Source organism: Crocodylus siamensis, chromosome 4 (genome assembly GCF_052110815.1).
Source record: "Crocodylus siamensis isolate JL-2025a chromosome 4, ASM5211081v1, whole genome shotgun sequence".
Taxonomy (NCBI): Eukaryota; Metazoa; Chordata; order Crocodylia; family Crocodylidae; genus Crocodylus; species Crocodylus siamensis.
In genome coordinates this window covers 207,643,732-207,664,423 of record NC_143398.1, presented here as the reverse complement: position 1 = coordinate 207,664,423, position 20,692 = coordinate 207,643,732, and the positions used below count along the sequence as shown (strand labels likewise).

Genomic DNA, 20,692 nt, shown 5'->3' with positions numbered 1-20,692 from the left:
TACTGTAACACATTGAAATGCTAGGAAAAATTATTAAATATTTAGGGACTCGCTTCTAGGCATTAAGCTGAATGAGTGAAACCCACTTAGTTCACAAGGAAAAGAGCTCCTACAAAAGTTAATATGATAAATCCTTTCTCTACTGTAGATTTTCTCTCCTTACAATTTTGTGCTAGAAATGTACTGGTCCTTACTCTGCCTAATTAGCCCATCAGGAAGCATGCCAGAAGCATCCTCTTTCCTCCACCAACCTGTCACAGTATGAATTCTCTATTTAGACACAGAAGTACGTTATAGAAACTAGATGTATTATCTGTTTTAAAATCCAAGCAAAAACAAACTTCTATACAAACATCTGGCTCCAAATCAAAATAATGCCAGACAGTATGTCACAATTAATTTTGGAGAGGCTCATTCAAGAAGAAAATAGGAAATTCGGCATTCATATGCCCCTTAAATATTTGGCATCAGAAATAGTTGTCTCCAAGCTCTAAAATGTGACTCCATATACACTCATACAGCAATCTCAGCGAAAGCTTTCTGAAAAAGAAAAATCTTATTATCTGTTATCTTTGAAGCATTCAGTTGCCAGCAGCAGCTGGACTCTGTTCTTACGGACAGAGAGGGATGGTGGGGGGTGGAAAATAATAGAACTGTGAATAAGTATACCTGAAGGACAAAGCTGCGAGTACAAAATTCTGATTTAACAGGGAAAGCCATACAGTTCCAAGGGAACCGAAGATCCTGGAAGGAGACAAATACTGGGATAACTCACCACCCATAAATGGCTTCTAAATCCATTCCCACAACCAACAAGAAGGTACACCCAGCCTGTGAGTTGTAAAGACTGAACGTGGCACATGGCCTTTGAAAGGGCAAGGCACTGCTGATTAGATCACTGCTAGATTTGCTTATGGTTTCTCTGGATTTAAAGTCTCCAGTGAAAGACTTGTGACACCACTTATGAACTTATATTTTAGCCCTTCCCTGTTTTGCAGAATCAGGGCCTACAGTATAAAAAGTAAAAAAAAAAAAAAAAAATCCCAATAGGATGATGCTGATCTGAGCTGCAGTTACTGGTATAACATCGCCTAAAAATAATAAAATAGGAAAAACTGGTTCTTACAGACTTGAAGGGTAAAGAAGAGAAAAGACAAAAGATGCAGTTAGGAGGTATGTTTTTATGATAAATTAACCACTACCTAGTCTCACATCTCAAAAATTATTTTCTTCTCTACAAGCTGCAGAACAGCAACTTTAAAACCTTCTGCTTTCCAAAGTCACCAGAAGAGTTCATGTTGCAAAGTATCATTCATACAAGTCCCCCAGACTGATCTACAGAAGGGAGATGCTGCACAAGTTAAATAGTATTCCTGAAAAGTCCTTAAAATTATGCAATTATCTTATGTGGTTAAATAATTAAAATACAACTAGCTCCTAGAGGTTTTTCTGAAAAAGACGAATGTCCAAGGAGAGAGGGAGGGAGGGGGAAGCCAAATCCTGAACTAGTTTGTTATCCTAGATTTATCAATATAGAAGCTCTATTTCTCCCAGCCACACTCTACAAGCAGGCTAAATTAAAGAACTTCTCCAGGGAAGCTAAATAACAAGAGATAAGCTTTTTTAAAGAACTACAGCTCATTTTTCAAATGGCACCAGAACACAAAGAAAGATTGTGATGTTTATTATTAGGCACATTTTTACTGCTCTTATTTCAGTTTGGAAGTAAACCTTTTAAAACAATCAGAGCTGCAGAGGCATTCACGGAGAATTTTCAAAGTCTTTCATATGTTAAAGCAGAGCTTGTCATTTTCTGCAAAGACTGGAGCAGGCTAACCACATGTCACCAAAAACAAAGATAACACTGCTGCTGCACTAACACCAAAGTCTCCAGCTAATGCTCCACTACTGAGCTTTAGTTACAAAGCAACTCCAACTAGTTCGTATCACTAGAATTTGCTTTGCTATAAATTTGATTCTGTTGTGGGAGGACACTAGTAACAAATGCCCTCACATTAACTGCCAAAGTAACTCCAAAGGTTTTGTTGTTGCTATTGCTGTATTTTTGTTTTTTCTAGTCTCAAGTTAAAAGGAAAATAAAAGCACCATCTTAAATAGCTTCTCCAGAAGTTGTTTTAAGCCAATATTATAAGACCATTTGGATGAAGAAAAAAGACCAGGCATGTTAAAACATCAATATGTATTTGCTTTTAATTTGACATATGCAATACAGTTTCTTTTCAAGCTCCAGAGGGGTAGAAGTTCGGAGGGCACATCTTACAATTTAATGGTGCTGTTGGAGGTAAATAGAACTTATTTAGAACTATAACATTACGAAAGAAAGCTCATGACAACTTGTGCATCACCGTTCCTAGATCATAGTACATTTCACAACATAAAGCCCTGTACTTTTATGACCTATTAAAACAACAATATATGTTTCTGCTACTAGCTTAAAGAATATAAGCTGCTTTCTTGCAGCTATTGTGATGATTGATTTTATTTGCGCAAGCTAAAATGCAACATTCAGCACTGATTCTGACTTTAGAGATCATACATGAGTCAATTACAAATAAAGCTTCACACAACTGAGCAAGTGCTTCTGCCATAGGAAAGGCATGGCTGTGTTCAAACTAAACTGCTTACTACTTCTGCTCCTTTCAGTTCTCTCACCACTTCTAAACTCTGTCCCCTTTAGGTACATCATATAGCTCAGGGGTGGCCAGAGTTACCCACCCTGGGAGCCACGTCCAATCCTCCACGGAAGTTCAAAAGTGGGATGGGAGGATGGCGGGGCCGAGTGACCTGCAGTGCAAATGGAAGTGGGGTAACGGGAGAGTCCCGAGTGACCTGGAGCTGCTCCGACTTCCCCACGGCGAGTGTGCCCTGGGGTAAGCGGCACGGCTGCAGCCCCCGCCCTGGCAGCCTGGTACCTGTGCCGGCAGTCCCAGGAGACTAGGACTTTGGCCAATTTCCAGTGAGCTGCATATACTGTGCTGACAAGCCAGACACAGCTCCCAAGCTGTCATTTGGCTACCTCTGATGCAGCCTGTTTCAATATTATACCAGCTTTTCAAGATGCCTTGAGCTCCCAACACAATTTCTGATCAGAAAGCTTGTGAGGCATCAGTGATCCACAGAGTATTGAAGAGTAATTAGACTAATACAATGATTCATCAGTTGTTGTTAATCATGAAACAAGATTTGATACTAGCTTCTCATACGGGGCTTTCAGAAACCTGACTAGTAAAGTCAGAGCAAATGCCTAGGGATCTCAGGTTGAAATGTTAACTCCTCTGATGTAACATAATGAATGTTTCAACCAATTAGTGAATCATAATTTATGCTTTTCATTATAGCTTCTTTTGGAAGAGTCCTGAAAACTATCACTGGCAGTGCCTTTTGAATGTTTCCAGTTTTGTTACAGAAACAGAGAGAACCTTCCAGATCTTCCATCTTTATTATACGTATTAATATAACAAAAGTATGTTGGGGGAGATTAAAATACAATTACTTTCTAAATAATCCAGAAATTAATCTAGGGGGTACATGTACTCTACTTACACATATTAGGTAAATGCATACTTCACTTAGCTGAATAATAAAGTACCATTTCTAATGTTACCTATTGCTTACATTGTAAAAAACACTGATAATCTGCATATGGGTTAAATCCGTGCCATCTTTCAGCCTCACCATCTACCTTATAATTGAACTGTACATTTTTAAACTGCATAGTTGGTGAAACTAATACCCAAACGTCAATTTAAACAGTTCTCAAGCACCCCTAAACTGAGTAGGTCAGAGGCAGGCAATTATTTTGGGCAGAGGGCCGCTTACCCAGTTTTGGCAGGCTGTCGAGGGCCGCATGGGTAGCTCCGCCCCTTGACAGGTGCCCCGCCCCCTGGTCACCATCTTGGAAACAATGTCCCAGGGCCAGCATCCGTGGGGCCCAGAGCAGGGCACAAGCTGGCAAGGGTCTGTGGAGCCAGACTGGCCTGCAGCAGCAGGGAGTGGGGAGCTGGCCTGGCTCCATACAGCCCCTGCCAGCCAGGACCCTGTGCTCCTGCCATGCTACTCTGGGCCCCACCAGCACTGGCCCCGGGACACCTGTGCAGGCCTTGTGCTCCTGCTGGCTCCCTGCCCGCTCACACTCAGTGCCCTCCAGCCCCACAGTACAGGCAGGGGGCAGTGCACAGCCCCGACCCCCTGCTCACCAGCAGGGAAGAAGCTGGTCCTGAGCGTGGGGAAAAGTCACCCCTCACCTGCCCCATGGCCGGTGCCCCGTGCTGCAGGCACTTGCAGCCCACGCAGGGCTGCCTAGAGCAGGCACAGGCAGCCTCATGCAGGCTGCAGGTGGCTGCAACACAGGGCGCTGGCCATGGGGCAGGCGAGGGGCCACTTTTCCCCACACTCAGCACCTGCTTGTAATCTGCCCCTGCTGCCAGCCTGACAGTGGGGCCTGGTTACAAGCTGGTGCTGAGCACCGGGGGGAGAGGGGAAGCACCCCCTCCCTGGCGCCCCATGCTGCAGGCATTCGCAGCCCACCTGGGGCTGCCTGTGCCTGCTCCGGACAGCCCCACGCATGGGTTGCAAGTGCCTGCAGCGTGGGGCACTGGCCATGGGGTGAGAGAGGGGCCACTCTTCTCCACACAGGGAAGGAGCCCAGGGAAATCCTGAACGCGTGGGGGAAGTGGCCCCTCCCCTGCCCCACAACCAGTGCCCCACGCTGCAAGCGCTTGCAGCCCACATGGGACTGTCTGGAGCAGATCCCACCCCCTTACCTGAGCTTCCCGCACTGGGGCAGCCATGTGCTCTCAGCCCAGAAACCCTGGCTGGGGCTTCTGGCTGGGGGGATGGGGCCAGGTGGGCCCCTCTGTTGTGGGAGCCCACTGGGCTTCCCCTGGGTCCTACTGCGCTTGGTTCCTGTCACTTTTGACAGGAAGCAAGGGCAGAGAAATATTAATTTTCTACATTTTTTTTAGGGGCCCCATGGGCCAGATAAAATGGCCTTGTGGGCTGGATCCATCCTGCGGGCTGGATTTTGCCCACCCCTGGAGTAGGTCATGGCAGTTTCAAGGGCGCTTATTAAAAGCATAACAAACAAAGGAGCATTAATAAGGCACAAAAAGCTTAGCTAAGACCCTTCCTGTAGTTAGTTAGCAATGTTTATGTTGAGTTAAAGTCCCTGCTCCAAGTAAATAAAGTCTTTCTTCAGCCCTGAAGGTAAGTACTTAATGGACTTTGCTGTACCTTAGTCAGTGTAGCTCCCAGAAGCTTAAGAGGGCATATATTTCAGAGAACATATGATTATCTTGTCTACTTTTATTGCCCTCACTCCTACCTCAACAGACCCTCTTAGATAAACCATGCCACCTGCACTTCTCCCAGGAGAGAATCCCTATGTTCAGGCCCTGCTGTATTTGCACGGCGTTCACCAGGAACCTAGCTGCTGAGGGAGAGAGAAACGCCTGGCAGGAAGTAGAGACAGGCTACTGTAGATCAAGCTCTTCGATCTACATCGCTGCTACCTTAGCAGCCACGTCATATAACCCCATTCATAGATAGCAGCCCCGGCTCTGGGTGCTGGGGAGAAGGACACAAAAAAGCAACTGCTTACTCTAGGCATCTAAAGATCTAACTTCCCCAGCTCCCCAGCAGAATGGTTCCTCTTCAAGTACATCTTTTCCCCTGTGGAGTTAAGTCAGCTCAGGTTTCAGAGGTACAGAACCTTAAAGTCAGGAAGTCTTTGGGAGTGACTGAGAAGAGAAAGTAAGAGCTGTCCAAATATAAAGAGAGGTTGCACAGCAGTTTGACAAAAAAGAGAGAAGCTGTAGCATGCACTTGTGCACTCATAAGCAAGCAATGCTATGCAGTACCAGTATGTTCCATACATTCTGTATGCCTTTAAACTCCAGTTTATCAAGCTAGTTTTAAACTAACAGGTTTTATTCATCTCTGTTATGTGTGTTACTATTGATATGTAATTTTTAAATTTATTTATTTTTAGCTACTTTCACATCTCTTCAGAGAAAGCAGAAATCATGTAGCTAAAATTCAAACAAAATCTGAAATTGAGGGGAAAACAAAAACCTTTATAATTTCCTTGCACTCCCATAAAATAAGTCAATGTTGCTAAGCAACAACAAATTTAACTACTATGTCACTAAAACAGCCACACAAGCCCTAAGAAGCTACAAAAACTAAGACCTGGTCTATACTAGACAGTTTTATAGACGTAACTATTCTAGGTTAACAAAAAAAACTCTCTAAATACAGTATTAATAAACTGTCAAGGCCAGACTAGGTCAAACAGCTAGGAATCTCACACAATTATATCATAATCTTCACAGATAAAAACAGCTTTATCACTATTCACTTCAACTGTGACTCATGAATTTTAGGTCCCTACACATCAAGTAATTTCTCAAAATTTGAAAAGTTAAACGTTAGTCATCTTCACTTGACAGTCTGTCTAATGACAGACCTTCTTAGCAAATAATTGTTTCCTGATAAACATGTTGAATATCTAGCTTAATAGGAATGTTTGACTATCAAGTTATTTGTGTTGATTTCAGCTCGTGCAGATTAGTAGCATTATATGCACATACACATTAGATGCAGTTTTGTTTAATGGTGCTGTGTTATTTTGAACAGTACTTGTGTTGGGTCAAAATTAAGATCATTAGATATTTAGTTCATACTGAAACTTTCTTTTGACAGAAAAACTAAATACTGCATAAATACTAGTTCTCAAATAATGCAGTAATTGAACACAGGTTTCTTGCAGGAGCTAGTATCAAAAACTAACTAGGCCTCAAGTGTTGTGGTGTAACATTATCCTGATGAGCAGACTGAGAGTGGCTAGTGTTTCATTGTGCCTACTACAACCCATTTCAAAAAAGAGCCCTTTGAGTATTTTAAATTTCAATGATTATTCACTCATGTTTATCCAAAATTTTTTAAGCATTCTACTTGTTACTGAGCCATTACCCTCTAAGTATAAGAAGGATAATACAGATGCTATTACAATTTAACTACAGAAAAGCTTTTTCTTCTTCTACCAAAAACAAACACCTACAGAATCCAGTCCTTTAGCACCACTGGCTTCTACCAGTGAGCTAAAGGATGATCTCACAAATAGTAAGAACTAAGGAGTGTTTATTCTTTCATGGCTTAAACAAAAAACAACAAAACCAAAAACACTTACCATTAACAATACAGATGCAGTATACACTGTCCTGTGAAAGGGAGTAGGGACAGAGCGAAAAAAAATCCTCAAATACTCACCCCACCCCACACATACACCTCTACCACCCAAATACTAATAAAAACAATTTTTAAAAACCTCTAATTCAGGCATTAAAGGAACAGACTACCCCAAAATTTCTACTTGAGAAAAGTGGAAAAATTTTCCATGAGAAAAATTAATATTATTCAACCGAACTATAACTATAAAGCCAAATGCAATGCAACTCTGCTATACTTACAGTCTAATGCAGCAGTTCCCAACCTTGGGGTTGTGACCCCATTCACAGTCCCAATGATTAAAAAAGGGGGTTCCAAAAACTGTTGACCGATTATGATAAATATGCTTCCTCTTTATAGATATGTAACTCTTGTACTTGGCAGTTATTCATCCACGCACAACAGTTGCAGCTCGGATGCAAGGTGCTCGTATGTTACAGGAAGCTGACGTAAAATCAGTATGTTGATACTGACTGGCTGAAATATGTTTTACATGACAAAGAAATCTAACGTGGATGCTCTTCTCCAAAGTTTCTGCTTTGAGCTCTAGCAGTAAAACTAATGACAAGATGAGAATAAGAAACAAAAGGAGTGCAAGACAAAAGTGGAAATTTGATGAATCCATCTTCATTTTCCTCATCTGCATTATTTTGGGGTTACAAAAAACTTCCAATGTCTAAATGGGGTCAAGCTGAGAAAAAGGTTGGGTACCCCTGGTCTAACAGGACTCTAGGTTACAAATTATTATTGAGCTTGAGGATAGTAAACGGATATTACACAGGAGTCTTAATCTTCAAGTACACAAATATTTAAAAATGACCTGTATTAGGTGTGAAGAGAATTCATCATCTAGATGCAACCCTTTACTTTTAGAGTTATTATTTTTCCAAGCCAGGCAAAGGAAGAGCTTTATACCAGATCCTGCCTACAAACTTTGGCTACAATCACGCCACTGCTTCTGTCATCCACCCAAGACTCTCAAAGCACTTTACTGAAGTCGGCTGCCTGTCTTGCACATCCAGAAGGTAGAAAAGTATTAGTCCGCAACTTAGAAATGGAAAAAGACAAACCACATACTTAATTCTTTCAAAAGCAGTCAAGCAGTCTTCTAAAAATTATCATATTTCTTAGTCTTTAATAACATTCATCCATTTCAGGTCAACTCTAGCATGATTTTTATATGATTCTTCATCTGCTAACTCGCTGAGCATATCCTTAAAAACAATCAATTTAAGATGTGAATTTCCCCTTGTTTGAGAGGCAAATACAACAAAGTTTATAAATAACTGCATCTCAGAGGCATTTTAATTTCAGTTGCCTTGCTGAGAAAAAAACTCAGAAATGGAAGGCCTAAACTGACAAACTCCTATTAAAAATAATATTCCCACAAGTAATAGTTGCATCTCAAGCCTTGTCTGCATCAAAAAAAATGTTCAAAATGAACTTGCAACAACATCTTCCAATATGACAAAGCCCATTAAAATTCGACTTCATAGGTCCCTGCTAAGCTCAAGTCTTGCAATCACAAGCAAGATCATCAGATAACGCCTTTCATAAAGGGGCCAACCTTCATTTTAAAAAGCACTTAGGTTTCTTGCCCTGCCCACTCCTACTAGAAAAGAAGTTCAAGAACCTCGCTGCTCTGGGCTAAGTACAGACAGTCAAAAAGCCTGAGGCTGAATTGATTCAGTCTTTGCAAGTTAGTCTACACCGCAAAGATTGAACCAATAAGCAAATGAGCAGACAATCACTTTTGATTGAGGAAATGCAGGTACATGCCTGCAGTGGCTCAAGCCAGAAGCTTGGGGGTGGCTAGAGCACACCTGCCAGCCACTGCCAAAAGGGAGGGAAGAGAGAAGCCCTCCAAGATTCCCCCCCCCCCCACTGGAGCAGAGGGGGCATTAGCCAGGCCCCAGCCCATGCTCTACTGGGGGCGGGAAGGTAGGAAGGCTGCCAGGCTGAGGAGGGGGTGGGCGGGGAAAAAGGTAGTGACACTGAATTCATAAAAGCTTGAACAAGAACAGTTATTTCTCTGGAGAACTATAAATTACAGCTCTGCTGTGTTCGCTTCCTCTTCCTGCTGCCCCCTGCTGTCTCTGGCATTCGCAGTCCACAATCATAGCAGCAGAACTCTCATCACTTCCTCTTCCTACTTCCAGGTGCCTCTGGGATTTGTAGTCCACAGTCACAGCCAGCACTAAGTAAGCCAGGCAGGGCAGCACCATACTCAGGGGAAGGGAAGTTTAACCCCCCTCCCCAGCCAGGTTTTGCTGGGGGGTGAGGGGCAGTGAGCCAGCCCTCACTGCTCTGGCTAGGGAGTGGAGGGGCAGGGCCAACCCTGCTCTCTGGAGCAGACAGCACAGTCCAGCCTAAGGCTGCAAAGCATGCTAGGGGACTGTGATTTAACTTGAACCAGGAAGCGATTTGAGACAGAAGTCTCATAAACCGGTTTAACCTAAATCAGTTAAGTGTAATACTACATCCAACCAGGTGTATCTTAAACCAGTTTCAGTCATTTTGAAAATGGTTTACGTGTACTGATGTATTATTCTGTTGCAGGTTTAACATAGTTTCTGATCACTTAAACCAGTTTACGTGCAACTTCTGTTCCTAGCCCTGATGTGTGACGCAGTCTTCTAATGTCCTGCCAAAACGGTCCATGGGCAGCTTAAACCAGCAGTTCTCCACTTTGAGTCAAGACACCCACTGGATAGATTTGAAGTACCTCTGGATTGACTCAAGACACCCCTTGTAAAATGCCAACTCTTAGTTTTCACTGTTTTTTGACTACAAAAAAATAGAGCAGTTTTTCTGTTCCAAAAAACTCAGAAAGACCACAACTATGGATTTATATTTGAAATCTCTGGGTTTATCTTGTGAATCACATTGATAAGCAATTGTGTAACTCCCTTGAAAGCATCTCAAAGAACCCCAGGGTGCCAGGCTACCCTGGTTGAGAATGACTAGTTTAAACCATCAGTTATTGTACCAATATTCAGCTAAAGGACAACCAGCTTTTCTCCCCTTCCAGTGTTTACCCACAATGTATTCATAGACAGAAAACAAAGTTATTCCCTCCTGCCCTGAATTTCTGCATTCCAGGTTTCAACTTCTGAGAAACGTCCACCACTGGAAATGTTTCTGGAGGAAGCATACAGGTATTCAACCTGCAGGCACCCACCTGCTCTCCAAGATTTCACCAGAGATGATCCTAGTTTGGGAAAGGCACAGGGAAGAATGGTTGCTCTGCTCCACTCAGTCCCCAGGAGAAGTGGAGTGTCACAGAAAGAAACCCACACCCTGAGGGTTACTGGGAGTAACCCCCTACACTCTGTTCCAAGTCTCCAGAAGTGAGGGGGGGATGGAGAATGACAAGTCCTGGGAGAGAAGGGAAGAGAACAACAGGGCCAAGCCCCGTGCCCGTTCTCCAGACCAGGGACCTTGGTCTGAGGAGCAGGTGGGGGGCAAGGTCTAACTGATTGTCTGCTTGGCTCCCAGTGGCCAGAAGCAACCTGAAGAAATAGAACAGCAAACCCCCTGCCCAATCTCCAAACTTCAGACCCTGGTCTAAGTGGTGGATAGGGAGGCTCTGCCCCACTGCTACAGTCCCCTCCCTGAACAGTCTGGGAAGGGACTGGAGCAGCACGGCAATGCCCCCTACCTATTCCCCCGACCAGGCAGTCCCCAGCCTGGGATAGTGCAAGGAGTATTACCCAGCTGCTTCACTCCCCTCATGGATCGAACTAGAAGGGAAGCATAAAAGCACTCACTCTTCTGAGAGAGTTTCTTCCTTACTGACAACTGGAAGATCTTTCTTCTGGAAAAAGTATGTTTCCCCTAGGACAAATTAAACAAATGTTTGCATGGTCATAGTTTCTACTATAGGAGCAGCAATTATCCTGGTAAAAACCTAATGCCTGTATGTAACCTGTGAGTGCAAAAGAGAAAAGAGCTGCAAAATCCACTGTATTACTTTCCAAGGAATATGAAGAAGTTCTACAAAAGCAACCCACATTACGTTAGTTTAAAAATGTAAACATTTACCCTGGAACTGCAAAGTTACATTAAGATTTTTTTGGGACAACAGTGGCCAATTATTGACCAGTCATATCGGTCAATACCGATCTGCTTGCTGACATGCAGTCGGGCAGCAGGGAGAGCAGTGTCCAGCTGGTAAGTCTGTTGAGGAAGATGGGATGAGGGAAGGGGGGAGGGGAGCAGACTGAGGCCCCCACAGTGAGGGAGGAAGTGGGGCTGGGACAGGTGCTGCCCTGCTGAGGTGGGTCAGAGCGCAGGACAGAGCCAGCGCTCACCCAGGAGGTATGGGGGGGGGGGGGAGCAGGCATCTCCCATGGCTGTGCACACCCCCAGGAGATGCACGGGGAGCATGTGGGCCCCCAGATCTGTGCACGGACCAAGGGCAGGATGCCACCGCATGCTTAGGGCCAGGGCCCGAGTGCAGCCACCAGGAAGAGGCTGGAGCAGCCCCAGCCCCAAGCGCACCACGGCAGCCCACCCTCACCCCACGCACAGATCCAAGGGAGCATATGCCCTCCATACCTCCCCTGGGGGTGCGCGCAGCAGCAGGAGCCACCCCCTCACATGAATTGCCAGCTCTGACCTGCACCCTGACCTACCCCAGATGGGCAATGCCTGCTCCTACCCCAGCCCTCACCACAGAGGCCTCAATCTGCCCCATGCCCCTTCTGCCCCCGCTTCCCCCCAACAGACTTACCAGCCGGTTGCTACTCTCCAAGCTGCCGGGCTACACTCCTAGCCATATGCATGCTGCAGCTGCACTCACGCACGTGGCATTTATCCGTGATATTATCAGCCAAAAAAGCCGACTGTCAATAATGTCATTTTTCCTTTTATTGGTGCCGATATAATATGGAGCAATATACTGATGCACCTCTAATTCTTAACATTATATTAAGTTATTATACACTTATATATTAATATTTAATGATTGGCATGGAATCCACGTACAGAAAATGAAAGTGTCAGAAGTCATTTTTATTGTTTAAACAAGTAGCTTCTGTTACAGCAGTCCCTTGTCACTTACGGCAAAAAAAAAAAAAAGAGAAGAAAAAGAAAAAAAAGTTAGCAATATGCAAAACTGCAGTCGAAAGAGCTATTTTGCTCAGCATGGTATTTTTATATTTGTCTAGTATGAAATATTACTCAGTGCATTTAGAGTAGAGAAGTCATTATGACTAACCCAAACTTAGTAAAACGCTCCTATGAACTTGCTGATACTCAGCACAGGGTAGAAGGTGCTCAGGACCTGACTGGATGAGGTCCAATAGAATCCAAACACGAGCTCCTTGCTAGGAAGCCGCCCTGATAATGTATTTACCAATCATATTGTAGCTCAATAATACTAAGTCAGTTAGCAGGGAGGACCGTCTATAAGCAGTATCTTCTCTACAGAAAAAAAAGAAAGTGCATCCTTGCAATTGTGAATGTTTTTTAAAAAAATCTAGAATTTTAAACTTTTGAAAGCTCTATAAAAGTGCAGAAAAGGATGATTCCCACCCTTTAAGAAGCATGCTGCAGATTCAAGTGGTAACACAGATAAGAATCAATGTAACATCCTCTAAGTCAGCGTTTTTGAACCCATGGGTCACAAGAATATATGAAAGGGTTGCGAACAAACTTTAAAAAATGGATTTCCCTTTAAGAGAGAAAACCATGAGAAATGGTGGCTTTCCCTTGCAGGATGGCAGAGTTCCAACCTGCAAGGGGTTGCTTGGGGCCCCCCATGCCCAAACACTTGGGGGGGCGCACTGGGGCCTAGGGGTGGGAGGCAGCAGATCAGGAGTGAGGGGCACTGGGTCATCGATGTTTAGAAATGGGTCCCGGTACAAAAAAGGTTGAGAAGCACTGCTGTAAGGCTTTTTCTGTGCCATAGGCTTTGCTCCTTTAGCTATACCAGCAAATCCTGGCATTGGAAATGCAGCCTGTACCAGCAAAATAAAAAGTTCTTACTCTAGGCTAGATAAGACCCATTCTCAAAGCTAAGTAAACTATATCCAGGCAAAATGAGTTGTTTTGCCAACATAACTACAGAAACCCCAGCAGAGATGCCGTGGAGAGCTCTCCCAGCAAGGGGCCTCCCCTGACCCTGACCCTGCTCCTAGTAACACACCTGCACTGGCACAACTTTTAAGGCTAGACCAGGCCTCAAACTTGTCCAGTCATTAGAATAAAGCAGGAAAGGGAGTGGGTGTTTTAAAAAACTTGCGAAGGAAGAAATTTTTATTCTTCTCTAGACTTGGTTTCAAACAATGGGAAATAAATAGCTTCAGGACCCAGTGCTCACTATTTACAACCCAGATCGATAGCACATAGTTATGGCTGTCACACGTTTGACAAGCAGCCATCGGTTTCCAGTATTAAAGATAACCCAGGGCAGCACAAGGCTCCAGGAATTTGGGAGCCAAGTGGATCATGGCCTAAGTCAGGAGCAGCGCGCGCCATCCTGGGTCCAGCCTCGGACTTCTGCAGCCTTGGGCCGGGCTGTGCACAGAAAAGCAAAAGCTTCCCTGCGGGTGCGGAAGGGCCAGCCCCCCCACCGCAGACCCGGAGAGCCCCGCGCTCTGCACCGCACCGGCTCGTTCCGCCCGGCCGGCCAGGCTGCTCCGCGGCGAGGGGCAGGATGCCGCCCGCACCGCGCCTGGGGAGCCGGGCCGCCGCGGCGCCGAGTGACAGGCGGGAGGCGGCTTTCGCCGAGGAGAAGGAAATCGCCACCACAGCGGCAGCGGCGCCGGCGGCGCGGAGCCTCGCCCGCCTCCCAGCCCCCGCCGCGGAAAATGCAGAGTAATCGGCGCGGCTCCGAGAGCGGCCGCGTGCGGGGCGCCAGGCAGCGGGGCCGGGCCGCGCATCAGGGAAGGGCACAAGTTAATGCCGGGGCCGGGTCTACAGCGAGCCGCCGCCCCCCGATAAACTTTGCCGCAGCCGCCGCAAGGAGCGGAGAGAAAACGCCGGTAGGCCCCGGCGGCGCATCCCGCCCGCAGCATCCCCGCCCCGGGCCGGCCCCGGCACTGACCGATCACCTCCTGCAGCTCGTAGGCGTCCCGGCAGATGGGCCAGGCGGGGGCCTGGGCGGCCGGCGCGGCGGCCGGGGCCGGGCCTGGGGCCAAGGCCGGGGCAGGCGCGGGCTGGGTCGGCTGGACGTGGACGGGCGAGTCGCTTGGCTCCGCCATGATGCTGCCGGAGCGCACGGGCACCCGCGACCTCCTTCAAACTTCCCTTCCAGCGGCACGGCTCCTCGCCCCGCCCCGCCCCCTGCCAGCAGCCGCCGCGCGGCGGAGGAAGGAGGCCGGGCAGCCGGGGGGCGGGGGCAGAGGCAGGTGGGGGGGAGCAGCCGGCACCAAGCGCGATCCCCACCAGCCAGTGCATCGGGGCGGGGCCCGTGCAGCCGCTGCCCGCCTCTCGCGGGGCCGCTCCCGGCCCCTCGCCCCCTGCGGCCTGCTCATACCCCGCGCGTCGCTGCGGCCGGGCGTGGCTCTGCCTGCACGACCAGCCGCGCTCCCCGTCGGCCCCGGGCACCAGCGCCCGCGGGAGGTGGGGGTGCGCCGAGGCAGGACTTGCCCGATTTGCAGGGTGTTGTCCCCCTAAAGTGATGTTTAAATAATGTAAGGTCTCTTCTACTGTGTTTTGCTTAGGATTGGGTGAGTTGAAGTACACGGAAGAGAAGCAAAAGTTAAGCTGACGTTTTGGGTGCCACCATGGCCGAGTTCATACACGAAGAGGGAGCCCGCCAGGGCCGAGGAGCAGAGCGACATTGGCTCTGGAGGAGGCCTGTCACGTCAAGGCAAGGTTGGGAAGGGATCAAGAAACTGTCTTGCCACGGAGAGGGTTAAAACAAGAACTGTAGGAAGGGGCTCCGCATCTAAGGGGATTAGTAACTCCTTAAGGAATAAGCAGGGCGTCTACTAGAAATAGGGAAAAAAGGACCTGTTTATTAAAATAAATCAATAAATGTGTTTTAAAGAGAGGGTAAGAGCTGACAAAAAGGATGAGGCCGTAGACAGATGGTTGATGACAAGATTTTAAAGGGGAGAGAGCAGGACCTATTTCTCAGAAGCAGATGTCAGCTCATGCAGTGTAACTCTTACTCCTAACCTGCCAAATGGGAGGCTGTACCACAGTAACTTACCCCTGAATGAAACCCAATTTTTGCCAGTTTAACTTGGCTGATTGCTATTGGGAGGAGATGGATACAGCAGCAATACTGCATTCAGCTGTACCACACAGTCTTTCCTTACTGCATCCCCCCAAACCTTTTAAGAAGTGTAGCTTACCTGTCCATACACTGATTTAGACACAAAAAATAGGTAAAGGTACTTTACTCATATAAAGACAACAGAAAGAAGCAGGGTCAGTATTCAATGAAGACAGAGTAGAGATTATGGATAATTTGGTATGTCCAAAAACTAACAAGTGTTTGGCCTTATGTTTCAGTAACAGTGATGTTGTTGACCATAGGGGGAAAGGCAAAATAGAGAATGGGAATGAGGCTATGAAAATAGAAATTGCTACTAGGAACAGGCACGTGAATTTGCAAGTCTGGTGACAAGCAACTGTCAAGGCAGTTTGGGTAACTTTCAGTTGGAAAATAACAAATATAACACTTCTTTAAGAATAGAGACCTGCAAGTCTGACCTCAAGTAAAGACCTTGAAATAAAGAATGATGATAAGACACGTGGATACAACGGGGAAGTTGGATGGGTTTACCAAAGGTATATTGGGTTAGACAACTGGATTGGACTAATTTTTTTTTCATATAGTTCTATGCAGCCTAGTTCATAATGGTTTCTAGACAAAGAAAATGTAGTAGATCTCTCCTCTTTGGATTTCGGTAAGGTACTTCATACATTGGCCTCTGGGAACGTAATTAAGAAAGGGAAGATGGAGATAAGTAGGGGAATTGTAAGATGGTTAAGGAGTTGCCTTAAGGAATGACTACAATGGGTAGTGTTGAAAGATGAAGTATCAGCTCACAGCATGTTAGTAGTGGAGTGCCTTCATCATCAGTTTTATTTAGTGCTTTATTAATGACTAGCACAAGAAATAGGAGCACGCTTATGATCTTCAGGACTAAAGTACCAGATAAGGGATGAAAGTCAGAGTCAAGAATGCAAAATGCAAGGTCATGCACAAAAATGAAGACTTCTGCTATAAACTAGTTCAATGGGACTAGAAAAGGGAAGGAGGCAAGTGTTACTAATCAATTACAAGATAACTGTGAGCCCCCAGTTTGATACAGCTGTTAAAAGTCAAATATGATCCTAAGTTTGAATCAGCTAAGTTATTTCCAGTAGGGGTAGAAAAGTATTAAATGTGCACAGTGTTCAAACAACATCTGGACCATTACGCACAATTCTGGTTGTCCGTATTGAGGATGAGCGAACTCCAACTGGCACAGGTGCAAAGACAGACTTCTAGAAGGATGATAAGGAAATGAAGGGTCTGCCTTAAAGTAGGCAACCAGAAGAACTTGGCTTGTTTAGACCACCACCAGGGCTGAGTAGGGATATGATTTGTCTGTAACAGTGTTCTCAACCTTTTTAGGCACCCCCTCAGCTCTTAGCTTTCACTTGTTTGGGGTTTTGTTTTGTTTTTTTTACTACAGCAAAGAACTCATTAATACCACAGCAGGTTAAAATACTTTTAACACTGTGGATTCCTATTTGAAATCTCTGGGTTTATCTTGTGAATCACGTGTAGGTATTTATACACCTTATAGCACTAATACTGAGTAGCACCCTTAAAGGGTTTTAACAGCACTCTGGTTGAGAACTGCTGTTTATAACTACATCAGGGTATACTCCAGTGAGGGAAAACAAGAACTACTATATTTACTTAAAGCTAAGATGACTCTGAATGCAAGATGATCCCCCAGTAGACTCCATATATTAACAAATTTATGAATTTTTTTGTTTTCCAGGTGTTGTGGCAGTTCTTCACAGATGAAAGTATTAGGAAGGTAAATGTCCACTCTGGCTGCAGGCCCACTGGTGAATAGTCAGTCCAGTTGCAGAGAGGCAAATCCTGCTGCAACAGTTCCATGTGTATGGCTGATTGCTGCTAAATGGGGATGTATCTTTCCTCCTCTTCTCTTCCATGCTGGCTCTGCACTGACATTCAAAAGGAGGGCTGTTGCCTTTTTGATTTGGATCTGCAGCCTGTGTTTCCCACAGCTCATGGTTAATAGCACAGGCAAAAAAAGACCTCTTCAGGTGTCCTTGAAGTGCTTGTGTGGGGCCCTTCTGTCACATTTCCCCAGTTGTCAGTTCCCCATACAGCATGGCCTTTGGTAGGCAGTTGTCCTCCGTCTGGGCCTCATGGCCTGCCCACCGCAGCTGAGTCTGCAGGAGAATTGCCTTGCTGCTGGTTTGGGCTCTTTGTAGCACCTCCACGTTGGTGACATAATAGCAACAGATCTCAAGAATGGTGGAGGCAGCACTGATGGAAGCGCTCATGGACGTGTACATGGCAGTGACCCATGACTCAGCACCATGTAGTAGGATGGAGATAACAATAGCTCTGCATGCCTTAACTTTGGTCTGTGCCCGTAGGCTGTAACTGTTCTAGATATGCTTGAAGAGTCTGCCAAAGGCGCTACCGGCTCTTGAGAGTCTATTATATACCTCTGTGTCGATCATGTCATCATATGAGATGACACTCCCAAGTAGGTGAGCTAAATGCTGTCATGCAGCTCAGTTCCTTCGATAGTCATCTTCAGTGGCATATAAGCTTGGCATCAAGCTGGCTGATGAAGAACTTCAGTCTTCCTCAAGCTGATGGAGAGTCTGAAGAGTTGTGCTGCAGTAGCAAAGCAAGTAGTCATGTACTACAGATCATGTTGGGTGTGGGCCACCAGGGCACAATCATCTGAAAACAAAAGTTCACGGATAAGCTGTTGAGTTTAATCTAATAGAATCTAATTATCAGAGGGTCATCTTAAATTTGTCCCCCCATTCCTGCAGCAGGGAAAGCAGTGGCTAGGGTGGGGTGGAGGGGGGAGTTAAGCAGCCCCCTTGCCTTCTGCCTCACCCACGTTTTCCCCCTGCAGCCTTCCTGCCTCCCCAGCCACATGCATCTCCCCATCCCAAACTCCCCACAGTCTCTGCCTTCTTCCTGCCCTTTGTTGTGAGATGCTGCTCAGAATCTATTAGCGCACAGCACATAAAAGATCAGTCTTTGATAGGCCATGCAGTAGCGTTGGCACTGCTGGTTGGCTGGGCAGTGTCAGGATACAGCCACCCCAGAGATGGCCATGATGTCCCTAGGACACCGTGACTGTGCAAGCTCTGCCCTACTAATCTCACCTGCCACATCTTGTAGTCATAAATGATGGATTAGGAGACTGCCCTCAAGTTGCTGCTCGGTCACAGTACTGACAGTCTCCCCAAAACCCTGTAGGCTGTTTCACCCCTTTATTAGGTTCTATACTCAGGAGGTGTCATATGTATGGGCACCTAAGCCTCGCAGATGTTATGCCGATGTCTCCTTGAGTTGAGGCCTCAACCTAGTCCAGCCTCTGTAACTATGCCCCCTGGTGCTAGGGTCTGCTCTCCCCCTTTTGTCACTACATCCCCTGGCACTGGGGTCCCCATACTGTAGTGGTCCCCCAGTGAGGCCTCCTCCTTCCCCCATAGCCTCTGCCCAATCCACCAGTTTACAAACAGAAATCAAAATATGAACCCCTGGGCTATAACATAATGCAAGCAGCTCAGGGTATGCTCTGTCCTTTCAAAGGCATTAAACCTCCCCCACTAGCACTAAATGCCTTGTAGGCCAGATCCTTGGTGAGCTCCTAGAGCCTCTTAATCCTACCATAAGTAGAACAGGCAGTCAAACAGCTCCACTTAGCTTCCTCTAAGAGAGCTCCTTGACTGCTGACAGACAACTAGCCTCTAGTCCCATCCCTGGGGTTTGTGTGCATCCCAGGCCCTGCCTCTTCCAGTCAGCTGATTGCCTGCAGGTGCAGACTAGTCCCCTCATTCTTGCTACCATAGTAACCTGCAGCTGTGGGGCTCCTGACGGACTACTAGGGCCTTCTCCCTAGGCAGTTTGTGCCCTTAAAGGAGCAGGCACCTTGGTGCATGGTGACAGACAAGTGATGGAGTTTTCCTGTGCTCTGTGCCCAGAAGGAAATCCAGCCTGAACCAGAGCTGAGCTGCACCTGACAGTCGGGGGTGGGGAAGGGGACAGAGGTGGGGCAGAAGCTCCAGAGGGACAGCAGAATGGGAGACAGGCAGCTGCTGTGGGTCTGAGTCTGAGGCCTGCTTCCCACCCCTCCACCCTGTATGCAAATTTAAGATAAGGAGCTTTTTCCCTATGCTGATTAGGAGGAAGAAACCTTGTGTTAGATTCAAGTGAATATAGAAATGAATCCAAAGGGCAACATGTAAAAATAAATGGGCATAAACTGTCCAAAAGTTGAATGTTCCTGACCATTAAAGCAATTGGGTTCTAGAACAACCTTCCAATGGGCGTGATGAAAACAAAAAATCTAGCTGGTTTTAATGGGAAATTTGATAAGTTTATTTTAAAAATTATATGACATGGTACTCTCAATTGCAGGGCGTAGAACTGACAGCTGGAAGGGAGCATCTAGGTCATTGTTTGTTCCAGTATTCCAAACAGAAGATTACTATAGAAAAACAAAATCACTTTGTAGGTGCAGACAGAAGTGCCAATTTTCGCCTGATCTGGCCCCTGCAGGCACTCTATAGCCATGACCAAACAAGTGCATGGCCACAGACTGCTTTAAAAGGGCCCAATCCTGTGAAAATCTGAACCCTCATTACATGAATGAAGATGAAGATGTTACAAAGCAGAGCACCCTCAGTAACTTGTGTCTGCATGCCCCAGGAGTTGGGCTGAGCTGCCCTGCTCTCAGCGCGGTTTTTAGAATGGGATGAGGGAAAGGGAATGTGGAGGGAGCTCATTCTGGGGTAGGGGTGGGAGTTATTTTGGGCTGAGGGCCACTTACTGAGTTTTGGCAAGCCTTCAAGGGCCGCATGACAGGCAGCCAGGGGCAGATAAATATTAATTTTTTTAGAAGCTCTGATTAGAATAGTCTGGTAGGCCACATCCGGCCCACAAGCTGCATTTTGCCCACCCTTGTTTGAGAGTTGAGGGAGTTGCCCAGCTGGGGTTAGAGGGTGAGGTGGGTGGATTGCAGCTTACGCCAAGGCTCCAGTCCACCCCCACCACCTTTCAGGACCAGCTGGGCAACCCCTAGAACAAGCTCCCCTGTTCCCTTTCCTCCTTCCCATTCTAAAAACAGTGCCAGGGCTGGGAGTGGAGGGGGATGTCCCTAAGAGAGTGGCTGCAGGCTTTCAGCTGCTCTAAACAGCAACTGAATCCGTCAACCCCCAGGACCCAACAGTGAACGTCTGTTGGGTCTAGGAGATTGTTGTAACT

At 46.4% G+C, this 20,692-nt stretch overlaps 2 protein-coding genes across 6 annotated transcripts in view; one reads left to right on the top strand and one right to left on the bottom strand.

Annotated features, from left to right (window-relative positions):
* The window catches only part of STK39 (serine/threonine kinase 39), a 211,941-nt gene extending 197,275 nt beyond the window's left edge, over window positions 1-14,666 (bottom strand). The window contains exon 1 of one of the 4 annotated variants that reach the window (XM_090045551.1): window positions 14,300-14,666. In XM_090045551.1, the coding sequence (XP_089901677.1) occupies window positions 14,300-14,456 (157 nt within the window). In that variant the 5' untranslated portion in view covers window positions 14,457-14,666. The remainder of the gene's footprint in view (window positions 1-14,299) is intronic. The other 3 variants (XM_090045548.1, XM_090045549.1, XM_090045550.1) reach the window with 3 other exon arrangements.
* On the top strand, window positions 12,332-20,144 carry LOC149867511 (uncharacterized). 2 transcript variants are annotated; one of them, XR_016442077.1, is made up of 3 exons: window positions 12,332-14,237; window positions 14,919-15,067; window positions 17,205-20,144. XR_016442077.1 is itself a non-coding variant. In XM_090045552.1 (2 exons), exons 1-2 carry the CDS (start codon window positions 13,605-13,607, stop codon window positions 14,931-14,933), a joined length of 648 nt encoding a protein of 215 aa, XP_089901678.1. In that variant the 5' UTR covers window positions 12,332-13,604; the 3' UTR covers window positions 14,934-15,156. The 2 variants fall into 2 exon arrangements, 1 of the variants encoding a protein (XP_089901678.1); XM_090045552.1 differs by lacking the exon at window positions 17,205-20,144 and having other exon boundaries at window positions 14,919-15,156.
* The last annotated feature ends 548 nt before the right edge of the window (window positions 20,145-20,692 follow it).